The sequence below is a fragment of the Periplaneta americana genome, chromosome 14 (genome assembly GCF_040183065.1).
Source record: "Periplaneta americana isolate PAMFEO1 chromosome 14, P.americana_PAMFEO1_priV1, whole genome shotgun sequence".
NCBI lineage: Eukaryota > Metazoa > Arthropoda > Insecta > Blattodea > Blattidae > Periplaneta > Periplaneta americana.
Genome location: NC_091130.1, coordinates 109,275,393 through 109,289,637, shown reverse-complemented (window position 1 = coordinate 109,289,637; position 14,245 = coordinate 109,275,393). Strand labels below are relative to the sequence as shown.

The window sequence follows — 14,245 nt, the reverse complement described above, 5'->3', positions numbered from 1 at the left end:
AAATTTCACAAGATGGAATTCCCTCATCGATGTTTTTTGTTGAAATAAGTGGTACTCATTGTTATCTTAAAGTTTAAAATTATCAAAGCATATTTTGTCGTATAATTATAGATTAGCCATCTCCGAAGGATATCTCTAACGATGCAACGTACTGATATCAGTACAGTGATTTTCAGATTATTCTATCAAGATGACTTGAGAAAAGTAACTGAAGTGTCCTGATAAAGTGGGTTTTTTTATTTTTAAATCGTACTGAAATGAACACTGCCTATAAATTGAGCTGTTTCAATTCCCTAAGGCATTCTGTCACCGGCCTGCAGTATGAAAACATTCGTGGCTTTGGCACTTCTGGCAACCTTCGGCCTCATGGTAAGGAATACTAAGTGATTCGTATTTATTAGATTTAAAAAATAATGTGAGTAAATTTTTTCATTCTCGCTTAAGCAATAGCATTTTTTTTTTGGGTACATCAATAGAAGTATGTTCCTTTCGAAGTACGTATGAAAAAGCGTATAGTTAAATCATTGTCAACACCATCTAAACATCTAGAATTTACAGTAAAGAATTTGTAATGCAATTTAACTGCTCTTACTAAACTTTGTCGGGTCTGTAGATTGTAATTTTAATTTCGAATCAGGATATATGTCCCCAAAGCAAAAAATCTCATTTCCTCTATTACTGGCGCGTGTGGTAATGGAAGATTTTTTGTGTCTAAGAGCTGTGAAAGTGTAAATGTCTACATCCTACAGATTATCATAATTATTATAACGAGATTTTTATTATTTGTAGTAGATGAATAATGCAATTAATGTAAGTTAAAAAATTGTATAAAGATAATGCTCCTACCTTTATATTTAACTTCGGAGGGAGAAACATAACATAACTTTAGTTATCACATTACTTTGTTATTACGTAAATTCATACAGTAATAATTATGAGTAAATCTTTACTTTGTTTGTAATATTTAAATTATAATAGGCCTACTTAAAATGGGTGAAGAGAGATTTACTCCTCCATCACCAATTGTTCGTTTCTGTCGATTTTTAGATGTTTCTAGTGTATTACCACTTACGTATTTTCACACCTACCATCAACTGGTATCCTTCTCTGCATTCTGTCAATAGATAAAAATGTTTGTAATCATGTATTTGAACTATACCGATACTAATCATTTTCATATTCTTCTCAGAGTTTACACTTGCATATCATATGCACTATTAAATTATTTCGTAAAATCAGTTCCTCGTACGTAGTATTACTTCTCTTCAGATACTTTGCCAATTTGCACAGGTATGTATTATACACTGATGTATGTGTTTAAAATTGAAGGGTTCAGAGCCATGATGGGCCAACGCCACTTATTAAAAACGTAGAAAGCAAGGGTTAAAGTTTAATAATGAAGATTGACATATCATTTAGTTTTAATGTGGATATTCTATATTAATTGCTATATATTTCATTAAATGATGGTCATCACTTAATTTTAACCATCGTTTTCCCCGTTTTTAATATATGGCGCTTGGCCCACTATGGCTCTGAACCCTTCAATTGAAATCTTATACTTCTGACTTTCGTGTTATTATAATTACATTTATTCTTTATTTAAAGAAAAGACGAATTTAAAAACATAATTTATTCCTTTTTCAATTGAGTTTACAATGAAAATGGTCCATCATTCCAACATATTTGTTACACGTGCTGACAGAAAACAGGCCGTAGATTAGTTATACTTTTTGCTCAAATCTCGTGACAAGTAGGTCTACCTACAAAAAAATTTGATACATAGAAAAATATATCAATAAATTACTTTAGACGCTGTATCAGTGCTCTTACAGAATTTGATAAATATATGTATTTATAGTCTTAAATAGTTATTCCAATACTTGCAAGGTGCTTCTGCCTGCTTCTCGACAAGCTTTTGTCAAATGGTCAAGTGTTTTGTAAAACTTATCCCGAATCATTTCAACTTAGTTTACATTGTTGAGGTGAAATTTGTAAAAACACTGATAGCTTGATCTTCAGACATAAGTCTACCATTTCAATCTATCTAATGCTGTATTTTAGAGAATCCACGTCGATTTATTCAGAATTCATTTGACTGTAAAGATTAAGCTACTTACGTGAAATAGACTTTCTCTAATCTATTGTTAAATTTGCTTTTGCTTATTCGTTCTATGGCGTTACGTAAGTAAGATATTAAGGAAAGTAACAATGATTCTGTCAGGAAATCTGATACTTAATTGTTTATTGATACAATTAGGAATTGGACATTTGGTTTTATAGATCAATTAAAAGCTTAGGAGGAATCTTATTTCGCTACAAAATTTAGGCATTAAAAAATTATCTTAAGATATGAAGTCATTTTCAATAAAGCATTAAATATTTTCTAAAAATTTAAATGTTTCTGACATGTTGAATTTGCTCACGTTTCTTCAACAAGATTACTTTTCTTTTTAAATTGTGTATTTTTTTAAGATTTATACATTGTAAATCAGATCGAATTGATATTTGAACAGGCCGAAGCTCTGCAATCCCGAAACATTGTGATGCCTATAAATCCGAGGTACACGGCAGAAGAATGGCGTACAATTATGGCAGCTCAACTAGAAAGTCCTGAACAATATCCTGGATTTAAGAAGGGAAGCGAGCCACAACCAGGTAAATTGGCATTACGATTTCAGTTTTAAGTATCGTTAAAATAATTGTACCAATATTGTGAAGGCTACCAAATACAGCATTCGGTTCATCAACATTTTAATTTTTTTTCCTTTCAGCCTTTGCTGGAAAAGTGCATGTACATGACGTAAGTTCCAGAATCACTAACGGTCAGATTGCAAGCCGGGGTCAGTTTCCATGGCAGGTTGCTCTCTTGGTTGACAATTCGTGGTTCTGTGGCGGATCTGTCATCTCAAACCAATGGGTCCTTACTGCAGCACATTGCGCGTAAGTACAAACAGCAATCAAATTTCAAAGCATTATCTATAGTAATAATTTATCTTATAAAATCCATATAAAACACCTAGTATAGGATAAAAGAAACTCTTATATCAGAAAAAAAAATGGATACTAATACTTCAAGTAACTTTCACATTCGCTTCTGAAATAACACAGAAATCAATAGAATCGGCAAGATAGGACAAAAAGGGGTGAAATACTCGTATACGACCTTCAACGAAATATTATTTTGCCCATCTTAACACGAGATACTAAAATTACTTTAATATATTGCATTGGATTTTTTCAAAAAGTTGCCTTACAAGCTATAAATTTCGATTTTTGCATTGAAATTCCATCGAGTGATCCTCAGATACAGCCAATTTCTCTCTCCCACACAAGAAAAGTCTACATCTGGAATTAGTTTTAAATTTAACAGAACATTTTACTTAATTGCATGATATTCAGTCATAAAAGAGTGAAAAATGCAGCTCACAAAATAATGTACTTACTGCTATAATGTAAAAATATACAACAATAACATTTAAATATCAACTTTTGCTCCTCCTATAGCAGTTGAAATTTTACTCCTTTTGATGATGTTTCTGAAGATGTCCATGCCAATAATGTAATGTTACAGGAAATATTTTGTTATGATATTAGAACAAAAATATTTATTTTGAGTACATATTGGCACCGATAAGCAATATATGACAGTTCATGTCTTACTCGTTTATTTCTCTTAGAAACATGATAATGAGGCTATTAAAACTAAAACAGTCTCTTTGTCACTCTTCACACTCCTATAAAGCCTATTCTCGTCTTACTATCTACTTCGGTTGATGTTCTGAATATTTTCTTACTCTTCGTGGTACATTCTGCAAAATATTCAGCCATGAAGCTAAAGTATCTTGGTCTTCCTGCTTAAAAAAGTCAGAACCCATCTGATTCTTCACTACTGAATTTATTGCGGTAAAGAAACAAACTATCATTAATGTTATTATTTCAGTGGTTCTTCATATCAAGTGATTTTGGGAGCTAACAACTACTATAGCCCTGAATCTGGATCAGTGACCGTCACTACACGATCCAGTATCAGACACGAGAACTACAACAGCGATACCATCAACAACGACATTGCTGTAGTGAAGCTGCAGAGCCCCGTCAGTTTCAGCAGTAAGTATTTCAAATATTAGACGGCAACACACGTAGAAAGCAAATTGATCTAAGAAAGTGAGTTCTGAAATAAAGATATAGCAATGGAATAGGATCTTAAAAGTATGTGATTTGTAGAGATGAAACAATTCCTTCGTAAACACGATACCAGCGTATATGTGACTCGAGTATTGTGCATGGCGTCAGAGGGAAGGGGATTAGAATTGTTTTCTGTACCGTCAGGTTACAGCAACAGTGCTGAACTGTGGTGCTACGTGTCCAGTGCGGTAGTAAGTGAGCGAGTCGATTTCTAAACTGTAGAACAGTGTTATTGTCATTACTTTATACAGTGTGATTCACGAGGAATTACCGTCCTTTACGGATCTTATTTCTGAAGACATTTTGAGCAAAAAATGTCATATAAAACATAGTTCCTATTCTCAATATTTTCAGAGTTGCACTAATTTAAAGTTGTTTGTAAAATACGTTTTTTCTTTAGTTTGAAGGTAAAAGAATAATACAAACAGAGAATGAAACATTCAGAAGTATCATTTCTTTAATTGGCAAATATTATGAAGCTAAAATGTGCTGTGAACTCCTTAGTTGCTTCGTACAGACATCTTTTTCTATTTTTAACTAGGAAATTACATCATTCTTACGCACTTATCACAACAATTATTACAAATTACACCACTTCCACCAACTTAATTATTTGCAGTTCAATTTTTCATCCTAATTTACAATCTTGGAGAGTTTACAACACATTTTAAAACCTGTCGCCGTCCGCTTCAATACACTTGGCCGCACGCTTGTGAACGGCACTCGTCGCTCTACGTAACTGCATACGGCTATCTTTGATTTCCGTAGCGCTCGCGCTGGCTGCTGACTGCACGCTGACCAAGATCACGCGTTCACAGCAATGCGTTCCAATAACGAAACGTAACTCTGTAAATATTGAGAATAGGACTCATGTTTATATGACATTTTTTGCTCAGAATGTCTTCGGAAAGAAGCTCCGTAAAGGACGGTAAATCCTCGTGAATCACCCTGTATATTAAGTCATTCTAATATATGTAGGCTTTAGTTGAATTGTAGACTCCATAGAGGACTACAAAAAATAACAACTTTACATTGGTTATATTTCACTCCAATGTTCCAAGTAGGTAGTGCGCAACGTTTATGTTCCACCGAAATATACTTCGTCTGTATGTCTGAAACCTGCTCTTGTTTACATCTGACCGCTGTGCAGAGTTCAGAGACACCCACACTGTACGGTTGAAGCGTAGAAAACCTCGTATCCATGGAAGGAGAGGTTTCATAATTAGTGATTTGTAACGACGGTAGAACTGGTAATGTACAATTTAATTGGAGAGTCTAAAAGCGGAAATTTTTAAAGACTACCATAATAATTAACGAAAATAAACAAAAAACTAATAGAAGAATTCAAAACAGTACGCGCTAGTTTTGTCCAAATAACTAGAGTTTATCATTATTTCTGTTATCATAATAAGTTCTAAATTCTAGAATAAAAATAATCTAAAAGAAATATGTACTAAAATATTCAATTCTGACTATGGAAATTTCACCCACATTTAATAATGTAGCGGTACTTCATGATTCTCAAACTTATTTACTCTTAACCCAAATTTTTCGACCTAATGTTATACGGACTCTTGAAGGGAATCCCATGACTTGAGTTCATCTCAACGCCAGGCGTTCGTCTAAGAAGAAAATGAATTAATATCTTCGCTATAGGCGGGATTTGTACCTACAGTCTTGGTCTTCACACAGCTATGTCTGTTAGTCGTTGGTACGCCGGAGCCTGATTTAATTATAATCATCCTGGGCGCGACAGCCCATAGAGGGCCAGGTCGACCAATCGTCTACTGCCCTTACGTCCACATCCCTCAGCAATGGTGAACGGGCACATTTTCAAGACCGATTTCATACTATTACATGCGGTAAAACCGTGTAGTCTACTCGTATCCATAAATTACATAGTAGAGAGAAATTGAATTAATCAAATTGCCAATAAAAGAGCATATTTTTTATATTTTCTGAAATGTAATTAAAATATTTGATAACAAACATAATGTTCTAATTTTTTCAGCTTATATCAGCCCTGTACGTCTTCCCACACGATCTCAGCAAGGCGATACTCTTGCTGGAGAAACCGTGCGAGTCAGTGGCTGGGGAAAAATTTCTGACAGTAAGTATACAGGTTTAGGTTATTATTTTAATTCTATCACTCTTATCCGTATAGCTTAACAACATAATATCATATCGATAAAGACAATTTTATTATTATCCTTTAAAGATTAGTTCAAGGTTCTTTCAACAAATGGTCTTCCTATTGTACCTCAGATGGTCTCTACAATATTGTCAAATAAGTTTTAACTAATTAAATTATTTTTGAAGGTGTATAAACTAGGATCCAACACAAATGGAAAAAAGGATTTAATATGCAAGAACAGACAAGTGGAGAAAAAAGAATGTACATAATGTTTTACAGCAACAGCAACGTAATTCATATCTGGTATACGTTACCAAAGTTTTAAAAGTAATTATGTAAGTCTTTGAAAAACACTAATGTATTAAAATCCAATAGAATTAATATATAATTATGTAACAATCACATGCCATAAATTCCAAATACAACAACACCATATTATTGTAGTAAGTCAGTTCTGTATCAAGAGACTAGTAAAATTCAAAAGTGTTAATTTAATATCAATGTCAAAGTTCTTTACACATTTTCTCCAGTATAAAATATAACAAATCTGTTGCCGAATAATATTTCATCATCATCATCATCATCATCATCATCATCATCATCATCATCATCATCATCATCATCATCATCATCATTGGCGCTACAGCCCTTGGTGGGCCTGGGCCTCCCTTAGTAATTGTCGCCATCCGTCTCCATCTTGTGTAGCAGCCTTCCAATTCTTGCACCCCAACTTTCTGGCATCCTCTTCCACTCCATCAATCCACCGCAAGTGCGGTCGACCTCGTCTTCTCTGACCTCCCGGATTTATTATTACAATTTTTTTGCAAGGTTCACTTGAGTCCATGCGTATTACATGTCCTGCCCACCTCAATCTGCTAGTTTTAACTGTATTGATTATATTTGGCTCTCCTAGAAGTCTATATAATTCATAGTTGCATCTCCTCCTCCAGAGACCTTCCTCAAATGTTGGACCATAGATCCTTCGCAGAATCTTTCTTTCGAAAATTTCCAATCTTTTTTCATCGTTTTTGGAGATTAACCACGTTTCTGCCGCATATGTCAAAACTGGTCTCACTAATGTTTTGTAAAGAATAATTTTTACTTTCCTGGACAGAGCATGCGAACTAAAGTGATACGAATAATATTTCACGAATCAGAATTTCTTTAGAAACTGTTGGTTTTATTATTAAATTGCATTGGTGGTGATATTATAATTTGTTACATATTTCAGGCGCATCAAGTGTTACTGACCAACTTCGTTTTGTGGATCTGACGGTCATCACAAACTCAGTTTGTGCAGGAACATACGGCAGTGTCATCACATCCTCCAAACTCTGCGTCTCGACTCCTGGTGGCAGAAGTACTTGCAGCGTAAGTACTGAGAAATTCAAGTTTTACTTGGCATTTGTATTAGAAATTACTATTTTATAGAAATATACTTATTTTAAAGTTATTTTAGTTTAAATCAAAATTAAGAATCAATACTTTTATACATTATGATTCATATATGTTTTCTTTAACATTTTGTTTTATTTTATTATTATGAAACTTGAACATTGGTAGTAGGTAGGCCTACTGCTATATTTTTTAATTTGAAGGATTCAGAGCCACAGCAGGCCAAGCGCAATTTATTAAAAACGGAGAAAGCAAGGGTTAAAGTTAAGTAAATACCATAATTTAATGAAGATTGACATATCATTTAATTTTAATGTGCATACTTTATCTTACTTACTACATGTTTCGTTAAATTATGATAATCACATAATTTTAACTCTTGTTCTCTCAGTTTTTAATAAATGGCGCTTGGTCCACTATGGCTCTGAACCCTTCGTTTGAAGTTTCAACTGGTAGAACGACTGCGTACATGCAGGAGTAAATATATAGGCTGAACCGTATGTAATGCCATTAATTCTGGTGGTTAATTCCTTTAGTAAAGAGTAACAAAAAAGTAAAATGTCATTTTGCTATATTTTGAAGTTTTCCAAAAACGTGCATTTTAAAATACGACTACATGAATTTTGAGATCGTGCAACGATGTAATCAGTAGGAAGTACACATTTAATTGTGTTGCTGTGAACAGCCTCAACTGGATTGTTTTCAATAGGCAAGTGAGAGGTGATTGCCAAGAACATTGTTTTTAAACTAGTAAGAAAAAAATGCAGATGATATATGTTTTAATTTTTGTGTTTAAACTGTATTAGAGAATAGAGAATGAACAATGCTTATTTTACGTTAAACAAAATCTTGAAAAATTTTAAATAAATTCTACAACATAATTTTAATTAAATGTTCAGAGAACACAGACAATAAGATAAGCTGATTTCAAACTAAACTGAAAAGATTAAGAAATATTTCTACATTGCCATTTCGATTGGATATTCTAGAGAATGTAAACAATAATTTTATTGTGCTTATTTCACTTTATAAAAAATTAAAACATTTAAAACTCTAAAGGAAAAAATTAAAATACGATATGCTCATTTTACGTTCAACGAACAAAATTAAAAATATTTTCAAATTCCTTGATTTAATTTTTATTAAATATTCGGTGAACACAGACAATAAAAAAGCTTATTTTATCTTATACAAATCTAATTAAATAATTAATGATTAAAAAATCTCCGTTTGTCGTACTACAAGTATTTTCTTCATCCAATTAGAAATAGTTCCCTCCTACTCTAATTTTTAAAGTAGTACAGTAACCGGTAAACTTACGTGCAAGAATAGTAATATACGTTACAAGAGCGGTATGTTGACGTTTTCATGTTCGAGGAAAAGATTGAAAAAGCGAAACGTAGTTGAGCTTTTTTAATTTCCGAGAACATGAAAACAAACATACCGCTCGTGTAACTTATCGTACATGATTTTGTGCGAAGATCGTTTATTACGTACCTGAAAGACGAATTTCTAATTAGTTGCAATGAAATCTCCATCTTGGTTTCTGTTTAATGGCGGCAACTTTAGAAAACAAAAATATCTATACTCCAGCAGGCCGTGATATACGTCTGTCTTCCCCCCCCCCCCAGTCTATAAATGCGAAGTTAAAACAAACGGTAAGGTTATGTAATGATTTATTTTTCATTTTAATATTTTAACAATATTATTTATATAACATATTGCAATAATAACATCGGCATCTGGAATCTCGTTGATTTTTTCACGGCTTCCTTAATGTTACTTGTATCAGGAATGCAATAAGTTTCGTGGAGTAGTAGACTTTACTTAATTTTTGCAAATATTTAAAAGCAATAATTAACATTGAAATTTAGGTGAAATTGTAGTGGTAAGTTTCCAATTTATAATTATTACTGTGTTAAACGTTTCTAAAAATAATATGTTAAAAACCTAAAGCAGTAAAATCAATGTGGCGCTTAAGCGGTAAGAAGAGGGAAATTGTTATGTGTGTTACGTTGGGAATACTGAATGTGGTATTTCACACTTACCGCGTATTGGTTCTGTGCGGAAAACAAGCAAATACGCACGATCTCGCACAAATCAAGTTTTCCATGCAGTCTTTAAAAACAATTGCGTGTGTTATGTTCACATTTCTGTTGTCTCACCCATCCCTCGCATACGCGAGATGTCTCTCTCCGGGCAATAACCTTCACAGAGTTGTCAGAGTGTATTACGTTTTTAAGTACCATAGCACATCGAAAACTTATTATATTTATTAGGTTCAAATTTGTGCACATTTAAGGGATAAAACTAATTTTTTTTTCATAATTTATTATTGTAATACACTGTTTTTTTTAATTTACTGAGCATATTGAGTATTAATTGAATAGCTTTCCCAAAATACGCTATGAAATGTTTTATATACAATTTTTTTCTCGAAAAGGAAGCAAAAATGAGGTAAATTGTATTAAACTTTTTTCTTTGAAATATCTCGAGGAATAACTCCCTGAAATTAATGACATTACTTACGGTTCACTCTGTATAAACTCTTCCATACTTATTTCGAAGTTATTCATAGTAATAATAAAATAATATCTGTTATGTTGCAGGGTGACAGTGGCGGCCCACTTGTTCACTTGGAAAGTAGCGGTGTTTACACTGAAGTTGGTATTGTATCATTCGGTGCTGCTGCTGGTTGTGAATTGGGTTACCCAGCTGCTTTTACCAGGGTAACCAGCTACTTGGACTGGATTGAGACCAACACTGGCATTAGTATTGGTTAAGTTACATTTCACAGACAAATATGATGCAAAAGTAACACCTTGCATGTGTTCTAAATTTGTAACTTTTCTTTTTCCATTAACTACTGGATAATAGTTTTCGAAATGGCATACTATACTACCTTCAAGTGTGGCATGGAAAAAGCAACATGTACAGAATCTGAGTAACCTAATAAAAATATTAAACTACTTTAATTTCTTCTCAATAACAACCATGAAGTGTATGTTACTGTATTTCTTATCCACATCATCTTTAGAATTGCATACTACCAATAAATCCCGAATCATTCCTAACACAGTTCCTATTCAACTTAAGATATATGCTAGTATGTTATAGCAGTTGATAGTTTGAATGCTAGAAAATATATTTTTCAGCTTTTAAACTTTATTTATTTTTTGTTTTTAATTATATGCTGCATAAAGAGGAAGTATTACGGTGCTTAACAAGATCGAGTTTGAGACTTTCGCGGAAATACGCTCTTTCAGCATCTCCGATTGGAAAAATAGTTTTGATCTGTCCATTTGTTCGCTAGCCTTTTTTGTCTGCAGCGATTTCTCCCAACTATTGGTCGGACTTTGTTTACATCCACTATCTAAGTATTAATTCAGGCCTACGAAGCTGTATTAATAAGTTGTTAATTTAATATGGAAAAAGTAACTGCATCTTAAAGAAATAGGCCTATTTTATTTAATTAACCTTTTAAATCTATACTTACACTTAACAAAATAACCATAAAGCAATTCTAAACCTTAGAAATTGTTTTCCTTGATCTACAAACATTCCTTCACAGTCCTTTTATTACCTACTATTTCATTCCACGAAAACTTATTTCCTTTCGATGTTTTCTTTTGCGGGAGGCTTCGGAAACTATGATAGTATAAAGGGCCTAAATCTGGGAAATACTGGGGATAGCCAACCAATTCAAAGTCAACTTAATCAATTTCCGGTAAACCAATCAGGGTCTTGTGAACGAGTGCATTATCTTGTAAGAACAGTACACCTTAGGAAATTTTAATTGTAACAAAGTTTCTATACAATTTATTTCCGAAGATTAGTTTATTATGAAGAATAATACGCCCCCACACAGTTCCACCTTGTTCTAAGATCTAAGTAGTCTGTAATAATTATTCCGTCTTTGTTCCAAAAATTAATATGAAGTCATTTCCTTCAGATCTTCCAACTCGAAATTTATATAGGATTTCCATTTTTTGACTTATTTTATTTCTGGGTATAATGATGAATCTACGTTTCGTCCATAGTTACAATACAAAAGTTAGAAGAATTCTATTCAAAAGTTCAAAACGGTGGCTATTAGCTATTTTATGTGTATTTGTTCCTGCCTACTTAAACCGTACAATGTGTAAATAAACTAATTTTTTATAATCATTACTAGGGCTAAGAATTAAATGTCGTTACATTGCGCTTCACCAGCAGTGAATTTTAGTCACATTACGACCGAATACTGCTATTCGTAACAGGCAACATTCAAAGTCTTGTAAAGACGAAATTTGTGACTTAATTACAAATAAGGAAATTTGTAATAATGATATAGATTTTAAGACAAATAATGCTTGTGTAAAATATTTCAAATATTCCCCAATTGTTTCTGCAGAAGTGAAACGAAGTTTCTCTAGATATAAGACTGTGTTTTCTAGCAAGAGGCAATCATTCTCCTTTGAAAATTTGAAAATGTCGTTTGTTACGGTATTCACTGCAACCATACCTGTATGATATTAAAAAATTATATAATAGTACATTATGCAACGAGCCTATAATGAAGGTAATTAAGAAGTGAGTATGGATATTTATGAAACGAGCGCAAGCGAGTTTCATAATTTTCATACGAGCTTCTTAATTACCATTATAGGCGAGTTTCATACGACTTTTTATGCTCGACCATATTTCTAACTTGATATTATTAATTTTATTGTATCTGACCTGGAGCAATGTCCCGTATGTTGTGAGATGTGTGCAGACGCGGAAGTATTGATTTTTTCCGAGGAACAGATGTCCACAGTGACCTTGCTAGGCCATAAGAACCTACAGAGATAACATTAAAATAAAATTAGACATTGAAAAACGAGATGACAAATTGAATTTATTTGAATATTATTTACAATTAACGTCCACACCTGTGGAGTAACGGTCAGCGCGTCTGGCCGCGAAACCAGGTGGCCCGGGTTCGAATCCCGGTCGGGGCAAGTTATCTGGTTGAGGTTTTTTCCGGGGTTTTCCCTCAAACCAATACGAGCAAATGCTGGGTAACTTTCGGTGTTGGATCCCGGACTCATTTCACCGGCATTATCACTTTCATATCATTCAGACGCTAAATAACCTGAGATGTTGATACAGCGTCGTAAAATAACCCAATAAGATTAAGATTTACAATTAACGCTAATTATTATAGTAACAGAACATAACCTTCTGCGACAGTATTGGATTTCCAGCCTCCGTGACTTTTCGCTAATTCTCTTTCGATTGCATATCCGAGAATAATCGATACTTGCAGTTTTATAACGGTAGAAAGCTGACCTGTCATTGGCGGAACAGTTGTAACCTGAGTCGTCATTGGCTGAAAGACCTGACCTTTAATGAGTAGGTGTACTTTAATGACATGCATTAAAGGTCTGCTACCAGGTGTATAATTACTACATTTCGGCATGGTCGAGCATAAAAAAACTTAATACACTATCATATTAATATAGTGAAATAATAAGGCTGATACTTGTCAATGTCATATTCGGTGTATTTTCTACAGATAAAATAGCATGTGTCAATGATATTGTGACGAACCGAACAGTTGGAACACGAAATAGGAAAAACTGTAGCAAACAAGATGAAAAAATAAACTGGATGAACATTATGAATATTTAGCTCTATGTAAAATTTGTGACAATTTCAAATGAGGAAATTTATAATAATGATACAGATTTTGAGATAGATAATGCTTGTATAATATATTTCAAATATTTCCACATTGTTTCTGCAGAAGTGCAACGAAGTTTTTCTAGATGTAAGGCTGTGTTTTTTTTAGCAGTGGGTAATCATTTCCTTTGAAAATTTGAAAATGTGATTTGTTATTCACTGCAACAATGCATGAAATGAAAAGTTATGTAAAATAAAAACCTAATACAGCATCATATTAACATAGTGAAATAATAAGGCTGATAGGCCTACTTGTCACTGTTATATTAGGTGTATTTTCTATGACCCCATTGTAGCCAATTGGCTTGTCGTCAGCACGACACCTCATCCTGCTCAAGGTTTTTCCGTGGTTTCCCTTGAGTAATAAGACAGATACGGGCCACGGACCACGGACCACTTCCCTTCCCCCACTCTTTCTCTTCTACTATCACAAAGAACTTGCTAATTTCTTAGATAACAACCCTGTATTATGATAATAGGGGAACATAAATATATTGTAAGTTCACAGGGCTAACGGCTTCGAAGCTGGGTACCTGGTTCTAATGAAGTGCACTGGTAGCAATCTAAAACATGGGGGCATGAGATAGTTACTCTGCCTGCCATTAAAAAAATTCACTTCACTAAATCCCCAAGGTAAAAAAAAAAAAACAGACAGAAAATAAAATGTCTTTAAAATAGTTTAATTTTTCTTTAACAAAGAAAATGATATTTTTAAATTTTTCTTTAGCAGGTAGTTGTGTAAAGTCAAAGGAGTGGCTTTCAACCACCCAAATGCTGACGACTAACTTACCGTGATGATAAGCATGAGTTCAAACGAACGAA

At 33.4% G+C, this 14,245-nt stretch overlaps 1 protein-coding gene across 1 annotated transcript; it reads left to right on the top strand.

Annotated features, from left to right (window-relative positions):
* The first annotated feature begins 210 nt into the window (after positions 1–210).
* LOC138713649 (brachyurin-like) lies at positions 211–10,687 on the top strand. The gene is made up of 7 exons (XM_069845906.1): positions 211–369; positions 2,517–2,658; positions 2,775–2,943; positions 3,944–4,110; positions 6,200–6,298; positions 7,554–7,693; positions 10,327–10,687. The coding sequence occupies exons 1-7, from the start codon at positions 322–324 to the stop codon at positions 10,498–10,500; spliced, it is 939 nt and encodes a 312-aa protein (XP_069702007.1). The 5' UTR covers positions 211–321; the 3' UTR covers positions 10,501–10,687.
* The last annotated feature ends 3,558 nt before the right edge of the window (positions 10,688–14,245 follow it).

Excerpts from the sequence above, each read along its gene's own strand:
- LOC138713649 (XM_069845906.1), top strand. The coding sequence starts at position 322 with ATGAAAACATTCGTGGCTTTGGCACTTCTGGCAACCTTCGGCCTCATG. Across the intron at positions 6,299-7,553 it reads CTGGGGAAAAATTTCTGACA|GCGCATCAAGTGTTACTGAC; the intron begins GTAAGTATACAG and ends TACATATTTCAG. Across the intron at positions 7,694-10,326 it reads GTGGCAGAAGTACTTGCAGC|GGTGACAGTGGCGGCCCACT; the intron begins GTAAGTACTGAG and ends GTTATGTTGCAG.